The sequence below is a fragment of the Perna viridis genome, chromosome 11 (assembly GCF_037379345.1).
Source record: "Perna viridis isolate PV_CMFRI_1.1 ecotype Kerala chromosome 11, ASM3737934v1, whole genome shotgun sequence".
Taxonomy (NCBI): Eukaryota; Metazoa; Mollusca; class Bivalvia; order Mytilida; family Mytilidae; genus Perna; species Perna viridis.
The window spans coordinates 25,738,403-25,758,186 of record NC_142455.1 but is presented as its reverse complement, the minus strand read 5'-3'; the positions used below and the strand labels follow the sequence as shown (position 1 = coordinate 25,758,186).

The 19,784-nt window shown below is 30.7% G+C and overlaps 2 protein-coding genes across 2 annotated transcripts in view; both read right to left on the bottom strand.

Annotated features, from left to right (window-relative positions):
• Positions 1-1,980, bottom strand: part of LOC148603511 (uncharacterized) — a 76,882-nt gene extending 74,902 nt beyond the window's left edge. The window contains exons 1-3 of the mRNA XM_088551442.1: positions 1,744-1,980; positions 1,286-1,424; positions 246-565 (exon numbers count right to left, since the gene is read on the bottom strand). Coding sequence (XP_088407568.1) covers positions 246-565; positions 1,286-1,424; positions 1,744-1,980 — 696 coding nt within the window. The remainder of the gene's footprint in view (positions 1-245; positions 566-1,285; positions 1,425-1,743) is intronic.
• A 937-nt stretch (positions 1,981-2,917) lies between these two features.
• LOC148603510 (uncharacterized) overlaps positions 2,918-19,784 on the bottom strand; it is a 96,704-nt gene continuing 79,837 nt past the window's right edge. The window contains exons 68-90 of the mRNA XM_088551441.1: positions 19,377-19,729; positions 18,620-18,755; positions 17,824-18,182; positions 16,943-17,081; positions 16,471-16,548; positions 15,234-15,553; positions 14,775-14,913; positions 13,735-14,054; positions 13,277-13,415; positions 12,236-12,555; positions 11,778-11,916; positions 10,736-11,055; positions 10,278-10,416; positions 9,236-9,555; positions 8,778-8,916; positions 7,738-8,057; positions 7,280-7,418; positions 6,240-6,559; positions 5,782-5,920; positions 4,741-5,060; positions 4,283-4,421; positions 3,238-3,561; positions 2,918-2,922 (exon numbers count right to left, since the gene is read on the bottom strand). Of these exons, the coding sequence (XP_088407567.1) occupies positions 2,918-2,922; positions 3,238-3,561; positions 4,283-4,421; positions 4,741-5,060; positions 5,782-5,920; positions 6,240-6,559; positions 7,280-7,418; positions 7,738-8,057; positions 8,778-8,916; positions 9,236-9,555; positions 10,278-10,416; positions 10,736-11,055; positions 11,778-11,916; positions 12,236-12,555; positions 13,277-13,415; positions 13,735-14,054; positions 14,775-14,913; positions 15,234-15,553; positions 16,471-16,548; positions 16,943-17,081; positions 17,824-18,182; positions 18,620-18,755; positions 19,377-19,729 (5,066 nt within the window). The remainder of the gene's footprint in view (positions 2,923-3,237; positions 3,562-4,282; positions 4,422-4,740; positions 5,061-5,781; positions 5,921-6,239; positions 6,560-7,279; positions 7,419-7,737; positions 8,058-8,777; positions 8,917-9,235; positions 9,556-10,277; positions 10,417-10,735; positions 11,056-11,777; positions 11,917-12,235; positions 12,556-13,276; positions 13,416-13,734; positions 14,055-14,774; positions 14,914-15,233; positions 15,554-16,470; positions 16,549-16,942; positions 17,082-17,823; positions 18,183-18,619; positions 18,756-19,376; positions 19,730-19,784) is intronic.

Genomic DNA, 19,784 nt, shown 5'->3' with positions numbered 1-19,784 from the left:
AATGCTGCTTGGGACAGTTAATGCATGTTACATCTAAACATTTTCCATTGGAAATGTGAACCTTTTTTTACGACAAAAGATAAAAAGTCCAACACGGTAACATAGAAACTAATATCATAAAAGTGTGTGCATTTTGCAATTATACTGAAGATTGGTTATAATGCATGAAATAAAGAAATGAAAAAAAAAATGAAATTAAAAACATAATTAATTTCGAGAGTATGAATACATTTATTGATACTTACAAGAACTGTTGTTCCATCTTCGTCCTTCAGGATAACGTTTACTTCCTTTACATTGGTTGTTTCTAGTACTTCAATTTTATCAACTTCTTCTTGTGTTTCCATAACAATCGACAAAGTGTCAGTCTTAGATACAGTTAACTTCTTATCATCACCAGGCTGTAATTTGTTCTTATCATCTTCACTCAATGGATTACCATTCTTTGTCACCTCTTTAATGTTTTCTGATAATGGTCCCATGTTGTCAACCTCCTCACAAGTTTCAGGGGTTGAAGCTGGTGGAGTCGATGTAGTTGGTGGAACAGTTGTAGTGGCAGTTGTAACTGTTAGGGAAAAATGACTTAATCAATCTGATCTATTTCGATTTAAAATTAATAAAGATTCCAATTAACAAACAAAACATAACCTACTGATATATAATATCAGCTAAAAACAAAAAAATATACAAGTCATCTGCTCAACTAATGTGTTTAATTCTCTTTTTTTGACGTTGTGTGTGTTTCTGTGTTTCCATATGAAACAATTAAATACAATAAGGTTGTTCGTAGTCCAATATTTCGGGAGATACTGAATTAAGGGAAGGAAAGCATCAGTGAAATTGTGTAAATTTTCCGTTTCAACAATAGTCATATGGCTGATTCCCTTTGAAAATTAAAATTTCACAAATAGTTTTTTCCTCAACTCCAAAAATAAGTAAGATTTAGATGATAATATAATATTATCAACCAAAACATTTCATCACTTATAACAAAACTTTACACTTCTTGTTTTGATTAAGTTAAATATAAGTTAGAATTTAAACGAATCTTAAAAAAACAATTTACAAATTCAAATCTTTCTTGATCCTCATTTCCCATAAAAATGCCTAGTCCTAATCTAACATTTCTCTCAATATACCACAGATCCAAATGTTTATCAATTCAAGGACATTTCACACAAATTACTCTATTATCATGTTTGCTCGATAATTATATCACACAAGAACCAGAATTAAAGATCTTACGTGTTCTAAATATATCTTTAAATCTAATCACAACATTTACCTGGTTTAACACAAACTTCAGCAGAAATGGATCCTACTTCCATATCTTCATTTGGGTCTGTTGGTACAAATGTGAAAGTGATACTTCCAGCTACCTTATTTGGAACATTTACAATTTCCTCTGGTGAAATGGTCTCATCCTACAAGGCAAAAAGATTTAATATTTTAAATTCGATTATTAAGAATGAAAGCTCTTGTTTATTTTGAAAATCGCCAATGCTGCTTGGGACAGTTAATGCATGTTACATCTAAACATTTTCCATTGGAAATGTGAACCTTTTTTTACGACAAAAGATAAAAAGTCCAACACGGTAACATAGAAACTAATATCATAAAAGTGTGTGCATTTTGCAATTATACTGAAGATTGGTTATAATGCATGAAATAAAGAAATGAAAAAAAAATGAAATTAAAAACATAATTAATTTCGAGAGTATGAATACATTTATTGATACTTACAAGAACTGTTGTTCCATCTTCGTCCTTCAGAATAACGTTTACTTCCTTTACATTGGTTGTTTCTAGTACTTCAATTTTATCAACTTCTTCTTGTGTTTCCATAACAATCGACAAAGTGTCAGTCTTAGATACAGTTAACTTCTTATCATCACCAGGCTGTAATTTGTTCTTATCATCTTCACTCAATGGATTACCATTCTTTGTCACCTCTTTAATGTTTTCTGATAATGGTCCCATGTTGTCAACCTCCTCACAAGTTTCAGGGGTTGAAGCAGGTGGAGTCGATGTAGTTGGTGGAACAGTTGTAGTGGCAGTTGTAACTGTTAGGGAAAAATGACTTAATCAATCTGATCTATTTCGATTTAAAATTAATAAAGATTCCAATTAACAAACAAAACATAACCTACTGATATATAATATCAGCTAAAAACAAAAAAATATACAAGTCATCTGCTCAACTAATGTGTTTAATTCTCTTTTTTTGACGTTGTGTGTGTTTCTGTGTTTCCATATGAAACAATTAAATACAATAAGGTTGTTCGTAGTCCAATATTTCGGGAGATACTGAATTAAGGGAAGGAAAGCATCAGTGAAATTGTGTAAATTTTCCGTTTCAACAATAGTCATATGGCTGATTCCCTTTGAAAATTAAAATTTCACAAATAGTTTTTTTCTCAACTCCAAAAATAAGTAAGATTTAGATGATAATATAATATTATCAACCAAAACATTTCATCACTTATAACAAAACTTTACACTTCTTGTTTTGATTAAGTTAAATATAAGTTAGAATTTAAACGAATCTTAAAAAATCAATTTACAAATTCAAATCTTTCTTGATCCTCATTTCCCATAAAAATGCCTAGTCCTAATCTAACATTTCTCTCAATATACCACAGATCCAAATGTTTATCAATTCAAGGACATTTCACACAAATTACTCTATTATCATGTTTGCTCGACAATTATATCACACAAGAACCAGAATTAAAGATCTTACGTGTTCTAAATATATCTTTAAATCTAATCACAACATTTACCTGGTTTAACACAAACTTCAGCAGAAATGGATCCTACTTCCATATCTTCATTTGGGTCTGTTGGTACAAATGTGAAAGTGATACTTCCAGCTACCTTATTTGGAACATTTACAATTTCCTCTGGTGAAATGGTCTCATCCTACAAGGCAAAAAGATTTAATATTTTAAATTCGATTATTAAGAATGAAAGCTCTTGTTTATTTTGAAAATCGCCAATGCTGCTTGGGACAGTTAATGCATGTTACATCTAAACATTTTCCATTGGAAATGTGAACCTTTTTTTACGACAAAAGATAAAAAGTCCAACACGGTAACATAGAAACTAATATCATAAAAGTGTGTGCATTTTGCAATTATACTGAAGATTGGTTATAATGCATGAAATAAAGAAATGAAAAAAAAATGAAATTAAAAACATAATTAATTTCGAGAGTATGAATACATTTATTGATACTTACAAGAACTGTTGTTCCATCTTCGTCCTTCAGGATAACGTTTACTTCCTTTACATTGGTTGTTTCTAGTACTTCAATTTTATCAACTTCTTCTTGTGTTTCCATAACAATCGACAAAGTGTCAGTCTTAGATACAGTTAACTTCTTATCATCACCAGGCTGTAATTTGTTCTTATCATCTTCACTCAATGGATTACCATTCTTTGTCACCTCTTTAATGTTTTCTGATAATGGTCCCATGTTGTCAACCTCCTCACAAGTTTCAGGGGTTGAAGCTGGTGGAGTCGATGTAGTTGGTGGAACAGTTGTAGTGGCAGTTGTAACTGTTAGGGAAAAATGACTTAATCAATCTGATCTATTTCGATTTAAAATTAATAAAGATTCCAATTAACAAACAAAACATAACCTACTGATATATAATATCAGCTAAAAACAAAAAAATATACAAGTCATCTGCTCAACTAATGTGTTTAATTCTCTTTTTTTGACGTTGTGTGTGTTTCTGTGTTTCCATATGAAACAATTAAATACAATAAGGTTGTTCGTAGTCCAATATTTCGGGAGATACTGAATTAAGGGAAGGAAAGCATCAGTGAAATTGTGTAAATTTTCCGTTTCAACAATAGTCATATGGCTGATTCCCTTTGAAAATTAAAATTTCACAAATAGTTTTTTTCTCAACTCCAAAAATAAGTAAGATTTAGATGATGATATAATATTATCAACCAAAACATTTCATCACTTATAACAAAACTTTACACTTCTTGTTTTGATTAAGTTAAATATAAGTTAGAATTTAAACGAATCTTAAAAAAATCAATTTACAAATTCAAATCTTTCTTGATCCTCATTTCCCATAAAAATGCCTAGTCCTAATCTAACATTTCTCTCAATATACCACAGATCCAAATGTTTATCAATTCAAGGACATTTCACACAAATTACTCTATTATCATGTTTGCTCGACTATTACATCACACAAGAACCAGAATTAAAGATCTTACGTGTTCTAAATATATCTTTAAATCTAATCACAACATTTACCTGGTTTAACACAAACTTCAGCAGAAATGGATCCTACTTCCATATCTTCATTTGGGTCTGTTGGTACAAATGTGAAAGTGATACTTCCAGCTACCTTATTTGGAACATTTACAATTTCCTCTGGTGAAATGGTCTCATCCTACAAGGCAAAAAGATTTAATATTTTAAATTCGATTATTAAGAATGAAAGCTCTTGTTTATTTTGAAAATCGCCAATGCTGCTTGGGACAGTTAATGCATGTTACATCTAAACATTTTCCATTGGAAATGTGAACCTTTTTTTACGACAAAAGATAAAAAGTCCAACACGGTAACATAGAAACTAATATCATAAAAGTGTGTGCATTTTGCAATTATACTGAAGATTGGTTATAATGCATGAAATAAAGAAATGAAAAAAAAATGAAATTAAAAACATAATTAATTTCGAGAGTATGAATACATTTATTGATACTTACAAGAACTGTTGTTCCATCTTCGTCCTTCAGGATAACGTTTACTTCCTTTACATTGGTTGTTTCTAGTACTTCAATTTTATCAACTTCTTCTTGTGTTTCCATAACAATCGACAAAGTGTCAGTCTTAGATACAGTTAACTTCTTATCATCACCAGGCTGTAATTTGTTCTTATCATCTTCACTCAATGGATTACCATTCTTTGTCACCTCTTTAATGTTTTCTGATAATGGTCCCATGTTGTCAACCTCCTCACAAGTTTCAGGGGTTGAAGCTGGTGGAGTCGATGTAGTTGGTGGAACAGTTGTAGTGGCAGTTGTAACTGTTAGGGAAAAATGACTTAATCAATCTGATCTATTTCGATTTAAAATTAATAAAGATTCCAATTAACAAACAAAACATAACCTACTGATATATAATATCAGCTAAAAACAAAAAAATATACAAGTCATCTGCTCAACTAATGTGTTTAATTCTCTTTTTTTGACGTTGTGTGTGTTTCTGTGTTTCCATATGAAACAATTAAATACAATAAGGTTGTTTGTAGTCCAATATTTCGGGAGATACTGAATTAAGGGAAGGAAAGCATCAGTGAAATTGTGTAAATTTTCCGTTTCAACAATAGTCATATGGCTGATTCCCTTTGAAAATTAAAATTTCACAAATAGTTTTTTTCTCAACTCCAAAAATAAGTAAGATTTAGATGATGATATAATATTATCAACCAAAACATTTCATCACTTATAACAAAACTTTACACTTCTTGTTTTGATTAAGTTAAATATAAGTTAGAATTTAAACGAATCTTAAAAAAATCAATTTACAAATTCAAATCTTTCTTGATCCTCATTTCCCATAAAAATGCCTAGTCCTAATCTAACATTTCTCTCAATATACCACAGATCCAAATGTTTATCAATTCAAGGACATTTCACACAAATTACTCTATTATCATGTTTGCTCGACTATTACATCACACAAGAACCAGAATTAAAGATCTTACGTGTTCTAAATATATCTTTAAATCTAATCACAACATTTACCTGGTTTAACACAAACTTCAGCAGAAATGGATCCTACTTCCATATCTTCATTTGGGTCTGTTGGTACAAATGTGAAAGTGATACTTCCAGCTACCTTATTTGGAACATTTACAATTTCCTCTGGTGAAATGGTCTCATCCTACAAGGCAAAAAGATTTAATATTTTAAATTCGATTATTAAGAATGAAAGCTCTTGTTTATTTTGAAAATCGCCAATGCTGCTTGGGACAGTTAATGCATGTTACATCTAAACATTTTCCATTGGAAATGTGAACCTTTTTTTACGACAAAAGATAAAAAGTCCAACACGGTAACATAGAAACTAATATCATAAAAGTGTGTGCATTTTGCAATTATACTGAAGATTGGTTATAATGCATGAAATAAAGAAATGAAAAAAAAATGAAATTAAAAACATAATTAATTTCGAGAGTATGAATACATTTATTGATACTTACAAGAACTGTTGTTCCATCATCGTCCTTCAGGATAACGTTTACTTCCTTTACATTGGTTGTTTCTAGTACTTCAATTTTATCAACTTCTTCTTGTGTTTCCATAACAATCGACAAAGTGTCAGTCTTAGATACAGTTAACTTCTTATCATCACCAGGCTGTAATTTGTTCTTATCATCTTCACTCAATGGATTACCATTCTTTGTCACCTCTTTAATGTTTTCTGATAATGGTCCCATGTTGTCAACCTCCTCACAAGTTTCAGGGGTTGAAACTGGTGGAGTCGATGTAGTTGGTGGAACAGTTGTAGTGGCAGTTGTAACTGTTAGGGAAAAATGACTTAATCAATCTGATCTATTTCGATTTAAAATTAATAAAGATTCCAATTAACAAACAAAACATAACCTACTGATATATAATATCAGCTAAAAACAAAAAAATATACAAGTCATCTGCTCAACTAATGTGTTTAATTCTCTTTTTTTGACGTTGTGTGTGTTTCTGTGTTTCCATATGAAACAATTAAATACAATAAGGTTGTTTGTAGTCCAATATTTCGGGAGATACTGAATTAAGGGAAGGAAAGCATCAGTGAAATTGTGTAAATTTTCCGTTTCAACAATAGTCATATGGCTGATTCCCTTTGAAAATTAAAATTTCACAAATAGTTTTTTTCTCAACTCCAAAAATAAGTAAGATTTAGATGATAATATAATATTATCAACCAAAACATTTCATCACTTATAACAAAACTTTACACTTCTTGTTTTGATTAAGTTAAATATAAGTTAGAATTTAAACGAATCTTAAAAAATCAATTTACAAATTCAAATCTTTCTTGATCCTCATTTCCCATAAAAATGCCTAGTCCTAATCTAACATTTCTCTCAATATACCACAGATCCAAATGTTTATCAATTCAAGGACATTTCACACAAATTACTCTATTATCATGTTTGCTCGACAATTATATCACACAAGAACCAGAATTAAAGATCTTACGTGTTCTAAATATATCTTTAAATCTAATCACAACATTTACCTGGTTTAACACAAACTTCAGCAGAAATGGATCCTACTTCCATATCTTCATTTGGGTCTGTTGGTACAAATGTGAAAGTGATACTTCCAGCTACCTTATTTGGAACATTTACAATTTCCTCTGGTGAAATGGTCTCATCCTACAAGGCAAAAAGATTTAATATTTTAAATTCGATTATTAAGAATGAAAGCTCTTGTTTATTTTGAAAATCGCCAATGCTGCTTGGGACAGTTAATGCATGTTACATCTAAACATTTTCCATTGGAAATGTGAACCTTTTTTTACGACAAAAGATAAAAAGTCCAACACGGTAACATAGAAACTAATATCATAAAAGTGTGTGCATTTTGCAATTATACTGAAGATTGGTTATAATGCATGAAATAAAGAAATGAAAAAAAAATGAAATTAAAAACATAATTAATTTCGAGAGTATGAATACATTTATTGATACTTACAAGAACTGTTGTTCCATCTTCGTCCTTCAGGATAACGTTTACTTCCTTTACATTGGTTGTTTCTAGTACTTCAATTTTATCAACTTCTTCTTGTGTTTCCATAACAATCGACAAAGTGTCAGTCTTAGATACAGTTAACTTCTTATCATCACCAGGCTGTAATTTGTTCTTATCATCTTCACTCAATGGATTACCATTCTTTGTCACCTCTTTAATGTTTTCTGATAATGGTCCCATGTTGTCAACCTCCTCACAAGTTTCAGGGGTTGAAGCTGGTGGAGTCGATGTAGTTGGTGGAACAGTTGTAGTGGCAGTTGTAACTGTTAGGGAAAAATGACTTAATCAATCTGATCTATTTCGATTTAAAATTAATAAAGATTCCAATTAACAAACAAAACATAACCTACTGATATATAATATCAGCTAAAAACAAAAAAATATACAAGTCATCTGCTCAACTAATGTGTTTAATTCTCTTTTTTTGACGTTGTGTGTGTTTCTGTGTTTCCATATGAAACAATTAAATACAATAAGGTTGTTCGTAGTCCAATATTTCGGGAGATACTGAATTAAGGGAAGGAAAGCATCAGTGAAATTGTGTAAATTTTCCGTTTCAACAATAGTCATATGGCTGATTCCCTTTGAAAATTAAAATTTCACAAATAGTTTTTTTCTCAACTCCAAAAATAAGTAAGATTTAGATGATAATATAATATTATCAACCAAAACATTTCATCACTTATAACAAAACTTTACATTTCTTGTTTTGATTAAGTTAAATATAAGTTAGAATTTAAACGAATCTTAAAAAATCAATTTACAAATTCAAATCTTTCTTGATCCTCATTTCCCATAAAAATGCCTAGTCCTAATCTAACATTTCTCTCAATATACCACAGATCCAAATGTTTATCAATTCAAGGACATTTCACACAAATTACTCTATTATCATGTTTGCTCGATAATTATATCACACAAGAACCAGAATTAAAGATCTTACGTGTTCTAAATATATCTTTAAATCTAATCACAACATTTACCTGGTTTAACACAAACTTCAGCAGAAATGGATCCTACTTCCATATCTTCATTTGGGTCTGTTGGTACAAATGTGAAAGTGATACTTCCAGCTACCTTATTTGGAACATTTACAATTTCCTCTGGTGAAATGGTCTCATCCTACAAGGCAAAAAGATTTAATATTTTAAATTCCATTATTAAGAATGAAAGCTCTTGTTTATTTTGAAAATCGCCAATGCTGCTTGGGACAGTTAATGCATGTTACATCTAAACATTTTCCATTGGAAATGTGAACCTTTTTTTACGACAAAAGATAAAAAGTCCAACACGGTAACATAGAAACTAATATCATAAAAGTGTGTGCATTTTGCAATTATACTGAAGATTGGTTATAATGCATGAAATAAAGAAATGAAAAAAAAATGAAATTAAAAACATAATTAATTTCGAGAGTATGAATACATTTATTGATACTTACAAGAACTGTTGTTCCATCTTCGTCCTTCAGGATAACGTTTACTTCCTTTACATTGGTTGTTTCTAGTACTTCAATTTTATCAACTTCTTCTTGTGTTTCCATAACAATCGACAAAGTGTCAGTCTTAGATACAGTTAACTTCTTATCATCACCAGGCTGTAATTTGTTCTTATCATCTTCACTCAATGGATTACCATTCTTTGTCACCTCTTTAATGTTTTCTGATAATGGTCCCATGTTGTCAACCTCCTCACAAGTTTCAGGGGTTGAAGCTGGTGGAGTCGATGTAGTTGGTGGAACAGTTGTAGTGGCAGTTGTAACTGTTAGGGAAAAATGACTTAATCAATCTGATCTATTTCGATTTAAAATTAATAAAGATTCCAATTAACAAACAAAACATAACCTACTGATATATAATATCAGCTAAAAACAAAAAAATATACAAGTCATCTGCTCAACTAATGTGTTTAATTCTCTTTTTTTGACGTTGTGTGTGTTTCTGTGTTTCCATATGAAACAATTAAATACAATAAGGTTGTTTGTAGTCCAATATTTCGGGAGATACTGAATTAAGGGAAGGAAAGCATCAGTGAAATTGTGTAAATTTTCCGTTTCAACAATAGTCATATGGCTGATTCCCTTTGAAAATTAAAATTTCACAAATAGTTTTTTTTCTCAACTCCAAAAATAAGTAAGATTTAGATGATAATATAATATTATCAACCAAAACATTTCATCACTTATAACAAAACTTTACACTTCTTGTTTTGATTAAGTTAAATATAAATTAGAATTTAAACGAATCTTAAAAAAATCAATTTACAAATTCAAATCTTTCTTGATCCTCATTTCCCATAAAAATGCCTAGTCCTAATCTAACATTTCTCTCAATATACCACAGATCCAAATGTTTATCAATTCAAGGACATTTCACACAAATTACTCTATTATCATGTTTGCTCGACTATTACATCACACAAGAACCAGAATTAAAGATCTTACGTGTTCTAAATATATCTTTAAATCTAATCACAACATTTACCTGGTTTAACACAAACTTCAGCAGAAATGGATCCTACTTCCATATCTTCATTTGGGTCTGTTGGTACAAATGTGAAAGTGATACTTCCAGCTACCTTATTTGGAACATTTACAATTTCCTCTGGTGAAATGGTCTCATCCTACAAGGCAAAAAGATTTAATATTTTAAATTCCATTATTAAGAATGAAAGCTCTTGTTTATTTTGAAAATCGCCAATGCTGCTTGGGACAGTTAATGCATGTTACATCTAAACATTTTCCATTGGAAATGTGAACCTTTTTTTACGACAAAAGATAAAAAGTCCAACACGGTAACATAGAAACTAATATCATAAAAGTGTGTGCATTTTGCAATTATACTGAAGATTGGTTATAATGCATGAAATAAAGAAATGAAAAAAAAATGAAATTAAAAACATAATTAATTTCGAGAGTATGAATACATTTATTGATACTTACAAGAACTGTTGTTCCATCTTCGTCCTTCAGGATAACGTTTACTTCCTTTACATTGGTTGTTTCTAGTACTTCAATTTTATCAACTTCTTCTTGTGTTTCCATAACAATCGACAAAGTGTCAGTCTTAGATACAGTTAACTTCTTATCATCACCAGGCTGTAATTTGTTCTTATCATCTTCACTCAATGGATTACCATTCTTTGTCACCTCTTTAATGTTTTCTGATAATGGTCCCATGTTGTCAACCTCCTCACAAGTTTCAGGGGTTGAAGCTGGTGGAGTCGATGTAGTTGGTGGAACAGTTGTAGTGGCAGTTGTAACTGTTAGGGAAAAATGACTTAATCAATCTGATCTATTTCGATTTAAAATTAATAAAGATTCCAATTAACAAACAAAACATAACCTACTGATATATAATATCAGCTAAAAACAAAAAAATATACAAGTCATCTGCTCAACTAATGTGTTTAATTCTCTTTTTTTGACGTTGTGTGTGTTTCTGTGTTTCCATATGAAACAATTAAATACAATAAGGTTGTTTGTAGTCCAATATTTCGGGAGATACTGAATTAAGGGAAGGAAAGCATCAGTGAAATTGTGTAAATTTTCCGTTTCAACAATAGTCATATGGCTGATTCCCTTTGAAAATTAAAATTTCACAAATAGTTTTTTTTCTCAACTCCAAAAATAAGTAAGATTTAGATGATAATATAATATTATCAACCAAAACATTTCATCACTTATAACAAAACTTTACACTTCTTGTTTTGATTAAGTTAAATATAAGTTAGAATTTAAACGAATCTTAAAAAAATCAATTTACAAATTCAAATCTTTCTTGATCCTCATTTCCCATAAAAATGCCTAGTCCTAATCTAACATTTCTCTCAATATACCACAGATCCAAATGTTTATCAATTCAAGGACATTTCACACAAATTACTCTATTATCATGTTTGCTCGACTATTACATCACACAAGAACCAGAATTAAAGATCTTACGTGTTCTAAATATATCTTTAAATCTAATCACAACATTTACCTGGTTTAACACAAACTTCAGCAGAAATGGATCCTACTTCCATATCTTCATTTGGGTCTGTTGGTACAAATGTGAAAGTGATACTTCCAGCTACCTTATTTGGAACATTTACAATTTCCTCTGGTGAAATGGTCTCATCCTACAAGGCAAAAAGATTTAATATTTTAAATTCCATTATTAAGAATGAAAGCTCTTGTTTATTTTGAAAATCGCCAATGCTGCTTGGGACAGTTAATGCATGTTACATCTAAACATTTTCCATTGGAAATGTGAACCTTTTTTTACGACAAAAGATAAAAAGTCCAACACGGTAACATAGAAACTAATATCATAAAAGTGTGTGCATTTTGCAATTATACTGAAGATTGGTTATAATGCATGAAATAAAGAAATGAAAAAAAAATGAAATTAAAAACATAATTAATTTCGAGAGTATGAATACATTTATTGATACTTACAAGAACTGTTGTTCCATCTTCGTCCTTCAGGATAACGTTTACTTCCTTTACATTGGTTGTTTCTAGTACTTCAATTTTATCAACTTCTTCTTGTGTTTCCATAACAATCGACAAAGTGTCAGTCTTAGATACAGTTAACTTCTTATCATCACCAGGCTGTAATTTGTTCTTATCATCTTCACTCAATGGATTACCATTCTTTGTCACCTCTTTAATGTTTTCTGATAATGGTCCCATGTTGTCAACCTCCTCACAAGTTTCAGGGGTTGAAACTGGTGGAGTCGATGTAGTTGGTGGAACAGTTGTAGTGGCAGTTGTAACTGTTAGGGAAAAATGACTTAATCAATCTGATCTATTTCGATTTAAAATTAATAAAGATTCCAATTAACAAACAAAACATAACCTACTGATATATAATATCAGCTAAAAACAAAAAAATATACAAGTCATCTGCTCAACTAATGTGTTTAATTCTCTTTTTTTGACGTTGTGTGTGTTTCTGTGCTTCCATATGAAACAATTAAATACAATAAGGTTGTTTGTAGTCCAATATTTCGGGAGATACTGAATTAAGGGAAGGAAAGCATCAGTGAAATTGTGTAAATTTTCCGTTTCAACAATAGTCATATGGCTGATTCCCTTTGAAAATTAAAATTTCACAAATAGTTTTTTTTCTCAACTCCAAAAATAAGTAAGATTTAGATGATAATATAATATTATCAACCAAAACATTTCATCACTTATAACAAAACTTTACACTTCTTGTTTTGATTAAGTTAAATATAAGTTAGAATTTAAACGAATCTTAAAAAATCAATTTACAAATTCAAATCTTTCTTGATCCTCATTTCCCATAAAAATGCCTAGTCCTAATCTAACATTTCTCTCAATATACCACAGATCCAAATGTTTATCAATTCAAGGACATTTCACACAAATTACTCTATTATCATGTTTGCTCGACAATTATATCACACAAGAACCAGAATTAAAGATCTTACGTGTTCTAAATATATCTTTAAATCTAATCACAACATTTACCTGGTTTAACACAAACTTCAGCAGAAATGGATCCTACTTCCATATCTTCATTTGGGTCTGTTGGTACAAATGTGAAAGTGATACTTCCAGCTACCTTATTTGGAACATTTACAATTTCCTCTGGTGAAATGGTCTCATCCTACAAGGCAAAAAGATTTAATATTTTAAATTCCATTATTAAGAATGAAAGCTCTTGTTTATTTTGAAAATCGCCAATGCTGCTTGGGACAGTTAATGCATGTTACATCTAAACATTTTCCATTGGAAATGTGAACCTTTTTTTACGACAAAAGATAAAAAGTCCAACACGGTAACATAGAAACTAATATCATAAAAGTGTGTGCATTTTGCAATTATACTGAAGATTGGTTATAATGCATGAAATAAAGAAATGAAAAAAAAATGAAATTAAAAACATAATTAATTTCGAGAGTATGAATACATTTATTGATACTTACAAGAACTGTTGTTCCATCTTCGTCCTTCAGGATAACGTTTACTTCCTTTACATTGGTTGTTTCTAGTACTTCAATTTTATCAACTTCTTCTTGTGTTTCCATAACAATCGACAAAGTGTCAGTCTTAGATACAGTTAACTTCTTATCATCACCAGGCTGTAATTTGTTCTTATCATCTTCACTCAATGGATTACCATTCTTTGTCACCTCTTTAATGTTTTCTGATAATGGTCCCATGTTGTCAACCTCCTCACAAGTTTCAGGGGTTGAAGCTGGTGGAGTCGATGTAGTTGGTGGAACAGTTGTAGTGGCAGTTGTAACTGTTAGGGAAAAATGACTTAATCAATCTGATCTATTTCGATTTAAAATTAATAAAGATTCCAATTAACAAACAAAACATAACCTACTGATATATAATATCAGCTAAAAACAAAAAAATATACAAGTCATCTGCTCAACTAATGTGTTTAATTCTCTTTTTTTGACGTTGTGTGTGTTTCTGTGTTTCCATATGAAACAATTAAATACAATAAGGTTGTTTGTAGTCCAATATTTCGGGAGATACTGAATTAAGGGAAGGAAAGCATCAGTGAAATGGTGTAAATTTTCCGTTTCAACAATAGTCATATGGCTGATTCCCTTTGAAAATTAAAATTTCACAAATAGTTTTTTTCTCAACTCCAAAAATAAGTAAGATTTAGATGATAATATAATATTATCAACCAAAACATTTCATCACTTATAACAAAACTTTACACTTCTTGTTTTGATTAAGTTAAATATAAGTTAGAATTTAAACGAATCTTAAAAAATCAATTTACAAATTCAAATCTTTCTTGATCCTCATTTCCCATAAAAATGCCTAGTCCTAATCTAACATTTCTCTCAATATACCACAGATCCAAATGTTTATCAATTCAAGGACATTTCACACAAATTACTCTATTATCATGTTTGCTCGACAATTATATCACACAAGAACCAGAATTAAAGATCTTACGTGTTCTAAATATATCTTTAAATCTAATCACAACATTTACCTGGTTTAACACAAACTTCAGCAGAAACGGATCCTACTTCCATATCTTCATTTGGGTCTGTTGGTACAAATGTGAAAGTGATACTTCCAGCTACCTTATTTGGAACATTTACAATTTCCTCTGGTGAAATGGTCTCATCCTACAAGGCAAAAAGATTTAATATTTTAAATTCGATTATTAAGAATGAAAGCTCTTGTTTATTTTGAAAATCGCCAATGCTGCTTGGGACAGTTAATGCATGTTACATCTAAACATTTTCCATTGGACATGTGAACCTTTTTTTACGACAAAAGATAAAAAGTCCAACACGGTAACATAGAAACTAATATCATAAAAGTGTGTGCATTTTGCAATTATACTGAAGATTGGTTATAATGCATGAAATAAAGAAATGAAAAAAAAAATGAAATTAAAAACATAATTAATTTCGAGAGTATGAATACATTTATTGATACTTACAAGAACTGTTGTTCCATCTTCGTCCTTCAGGATAACGTTTACTTCCTTTACATTGGTTGTTTCTAGTACTTCAATTTTATCAATTTCTTCTTGTGTTTCCATAACAATCGACAAAGTGTCAGTCTTAGATACAGTTAACTTCTTATCATCACCAGGCTGTAATTTGTTCTTATCATCTTCACTCAATGGATTACCATTCTTTGTCACCTCTTTAATGTTTTCTGATAATGGTCCCATGTTGTCAACCTCCTCACAAGTTTCAGGGGTTGAAACTGGTGGAGTCGATGTAGTTGGCGGAACAGTTGTAGTGGCAGTTGAAACTAAGCAAAAATTTGTAAAACAATTTGATAATTTGGATTAACAGAGAAAACAAGTATTCATTTACTTCTGTTTCTTTTCTGAATTGGTTGAACAGTTGTAGAAGAAGTTGAAACTCTTAGGAAAAATAAAAATTAAATACAAATACAAAATATATTCAATCCTTAATACGCAATCATTGATCTCTTGTTTAAACCATGTACTGTGTAAATAAAATGCAAAAAGCATTCCTGTCAAATTAGAATTGTTTTGGTGAAGATTTTGCAAGCGGCAAAATAATGTTATACGATCATATTCAAACAGCTGTGCAAAAGTTCATTGTCATCTTCTATCAATGATTTTAATCCTATATATTTGAAATTATTATATTTTATATTATATTTTATGATAAAGACTATTTTGCATAAACATATTTTCGTAGGCTTCTCATTTGACTGCATATGAAAACCTAAAATAGTGCAGGGTTGTAATATCAGCATTGGAAGCACACCTGATAATGCTAGTTAATCAATTTTGAAACCCTTGGAACTTTCATGTTTAACTATTCACCGGAATTATCTGTGAGATATCAATGTAATTTCAAGAACTGCATACATGTACTACATGCTATCTTTTTAGCACTCAGCAATGCATTGAATTTTATCATCAGTCAGGATAGTGGTAACTTAATGGACAATGAAGATTTTGTTGTTTTTTTCATCTTATCACTTTAATATTGTTGCTGCATGCATTTATTATATAACGACTGTAAGTGTGTTTTCTTTATGATATACATTTTTGATCTTCAGTTTGGATAAGGCTTACCAGGATAGTGTTTTGGTCATGTGAATTGGAAACCCTGAAATGACAATTTTAAGATCAAAGTAATGTAAAGAAAATATAGTTTCTGACTATGCATTGTATCAGGAAGCTTACATACCACTAGTTGATGTAAATGCAGGTCCTGATTCAGTTGTTGGGGCTGCTTGAGAAGTTTCAGGTTGGGCTGTCGTTGTAACTAAAATATACATTTATAAATTGCACACATTCTAAAAATGTTCAAAAGCATTTTTGATATATTTCAAATCTGATCAACTTGAAGTATATAAATTTAAAATCTTACCAGATAAACTAGATATTAACAGGAAGTGATACGTAAAAAAAACCTTTAGTCCTTGAAAATGAAGAACAATTACAGTATCATGTTGTAGATATCATTAAAGCAAAAAATAATATGAAAAAGCAAGGAACAAGGGGAAAATTGGCATTGACTTAATTCAGACAGAAATCACCTCTAACAAATTGTATCCTTTTGGGAAAAAAATTCATTTTTCTTATATCTATGAAGAATGTCATTAGCACAATTGAATTGGGGCACATTCATATACCATACACAGTATCTTGTTACTTACTAGGTTTAACACATGCAGAAACTGATAGCTTGTTCACTAATATGTCTTTTGATTTGTCTACAGCAATAAAAGTAATGGTCAGCTCTTCAACTTTTACCCCATTAAGATTAACAGGTTTTGAAGGTTCATTTACTTTGATCTGTAAAATGCATAAACAAATCGAGTATAACTCCCCAATCATAAAATTTGCACAGTGAAATCTGCCTACTCAAAACCTGAATGAACAATACACCAGTGTAAACAAGACAGACAACATCTTAATTCCTTGATGTATGTTTCTATCATTTTTGAAAGAGTAATCAAGGGAACTAATGTTATAGCGGTAATCAACAAAATGTAATCCGGTGACAAAGACCAGACATGGAAAACAGACATACACAACAAAGAACATAAAGTAACTAAAATCATACATACAAAGTATCAAAAGCAAATGAGCAACTCGGACTCCACTAAAAACTAGGAGCATAGACCAGGTGCACCGGTAGGGTAAGCGTCCTCTGCTTTTCTAGAAACACCGGCCGAGTTGCTCATAAAAAGTCAAGAAAATGCACAAAGCATACAGTCTTAACTGAACAAACCTGTCAGACACAAAGTGATATGGTTCATTGTCTTTGGTAAACCTAGCAAGCATGTTTCAAAAAAGAAACACAAAAAGTACAAACTATAATATGGTACACACATAACGCTGAATGGTTGATTAAATGTAAAGTTACACAAATTAGTTAACATTTCATGCATTTAAAGAATATATCATACCCTCTGCTTTGTACAACAGGACAACTGCTTTAAATAAATCATTCAGCAGATGTAATTTGGGAAATTTTCATTTTTTAAACACAAACATTTATTACAATAAGTAAAAAGAATATATGTCAACATACTGTTTTAACTTCTGGTGTATTTTCCTCTTTGTAGCTAATTGTCATTCGGGCAAGATTGTCTGCCAATACTTCCATTAGGAAGACTTCAGTTGGTTTATTAGGTTTAAATACAATATTCATAAAATCGAGTATATGGGCTTCTTTCTCATCGTCATCCTTTAATGCATCCTTTACAACATCAGGCAATACAGAGGTTGCTCCTAAGAAAAGAGGAACTTTGCCATATTCATCTTCATTCATTATATTAGCCTGTGCACAAGGCTCTGTAGTTGTTCCTTGAGTTGTTGACGTAGATGATGTTGTCCCACTAGTAGTTTCACTTGTTATACTACTGGTTGTCGTCTTTACCGTTGTGGTTGCTGGAAGATGTTGTTAACAAGTGTAAAAATAATGTTTTGAATACATCAAAGGACATGAACAATCACAGTGGCAAAAAAGGAAAACTAGACAAACATATAAAAAATCATCTAAGTCCCTTGAAGCTTTCTTGAATAATCAAACAACATGTTGACCGAAAAACGACAACGCAATGCAAAACCATCAAGATAAAAAAGACATGTTATTTAGTTAATCATAAGTGTAAAAGTATTTTTTCAGAATTATTTCAACATAATTTCACTTTATAAATTCACATTTATTTATTTTGGCACTTTCAATTTTTCTAAAAAAAAAAAAAAAAAAGGAATATTATACTTTTGTGCATTTAATTTAGGTTTAATGAACAAGTGGAAATAATGTTTCACTTGACATCATGAAAACAAGGAATATGTAAAGATTTTGAAAAATGTTGCTTTACCTGGTTTCACACATACTATAACTGAAACCTTGTCTACTGATACTTCTACTTCAGCGCTGACAGGAACAAGAGATATTTTCAGGGACTGAACACTGACAAAGTTCAAATCAATTTTTTCAGATGGTTTGCCAGAAACCTAAAAAACAACATTTAAACATCAAAACAAAGTACCAAACTGAAAAGATCTCGGCAACAGACAAAAGGAATAGTCAAAGACTAAATGTGAACCAAGATTCTAGCAGAAATTTAGTCAAGGCACAACCGGAAAGTTAGAAAAAACCACAATGACTGACTTTGTATAGGAGTTTCAGATGAAAATGGTGGGTTTTCCTAGGATGTTTACATTCCCACTTCCATTACGAATAATTGAGTATGGTATATTGTACTACAAACAGATAGCAGAAAATTGCCAGCAAATGAATTTGCTTATATTAGTTATCTAAAGAGAATATCATAAGTTATGGTGTTATTATGAAATCCATAAATTATATTTTATTTGTCAGAAACAGAATATTTCTCATTAAATCGGGATATCAGATATAACCCTTTGTTAGGCAGTGTATGAGACATATTTGTTTTACTTAGTCAAAAAGCCTTTCGCTCAGGCAAAAATGGTTCATTAAGACGTCTGAATAAAGGCCACTAACTCTGGCCTACTTTATATACAACAGTTTAGGGAAAGTAAACATTACAAATATGGACAAAAGGACATTTTTTACACTTTGTATGCAGGGAAGGAAAACAGTAAATAACTTACAGTAATTTCTTTACCACTGTCATCTGTGTAAATAACATTTATAGCTGAAACATTTGCTGCAACAATCAAAACATTATCTACTTCTGTTGCCGAGTCTGGAACAAATGTTAAGTCCAGTATGCCTTTTGGAAGAGTTAGACTGCTAAAATCTTCCTGTCTCAACACATTCAAATATTTTTCATCTAGTTTAAGAGGTCCCATATGCAGGTTAACCTCACCAAACTTTTGCGAATCCATAATATCAACCTTGGAACATTTTTCTGTTGTTGTACTACCAGGTGTTGCTGTAGCGGATACAGTGGTAACTTGTGTAGTTTGACTAGCAGTTGTTTTGGTAATTCCAACAGTTGTTGCTACAAGATAAGGTAGAAAAAAGATTGCTCTAAATACCTTGACATCACATTTCAT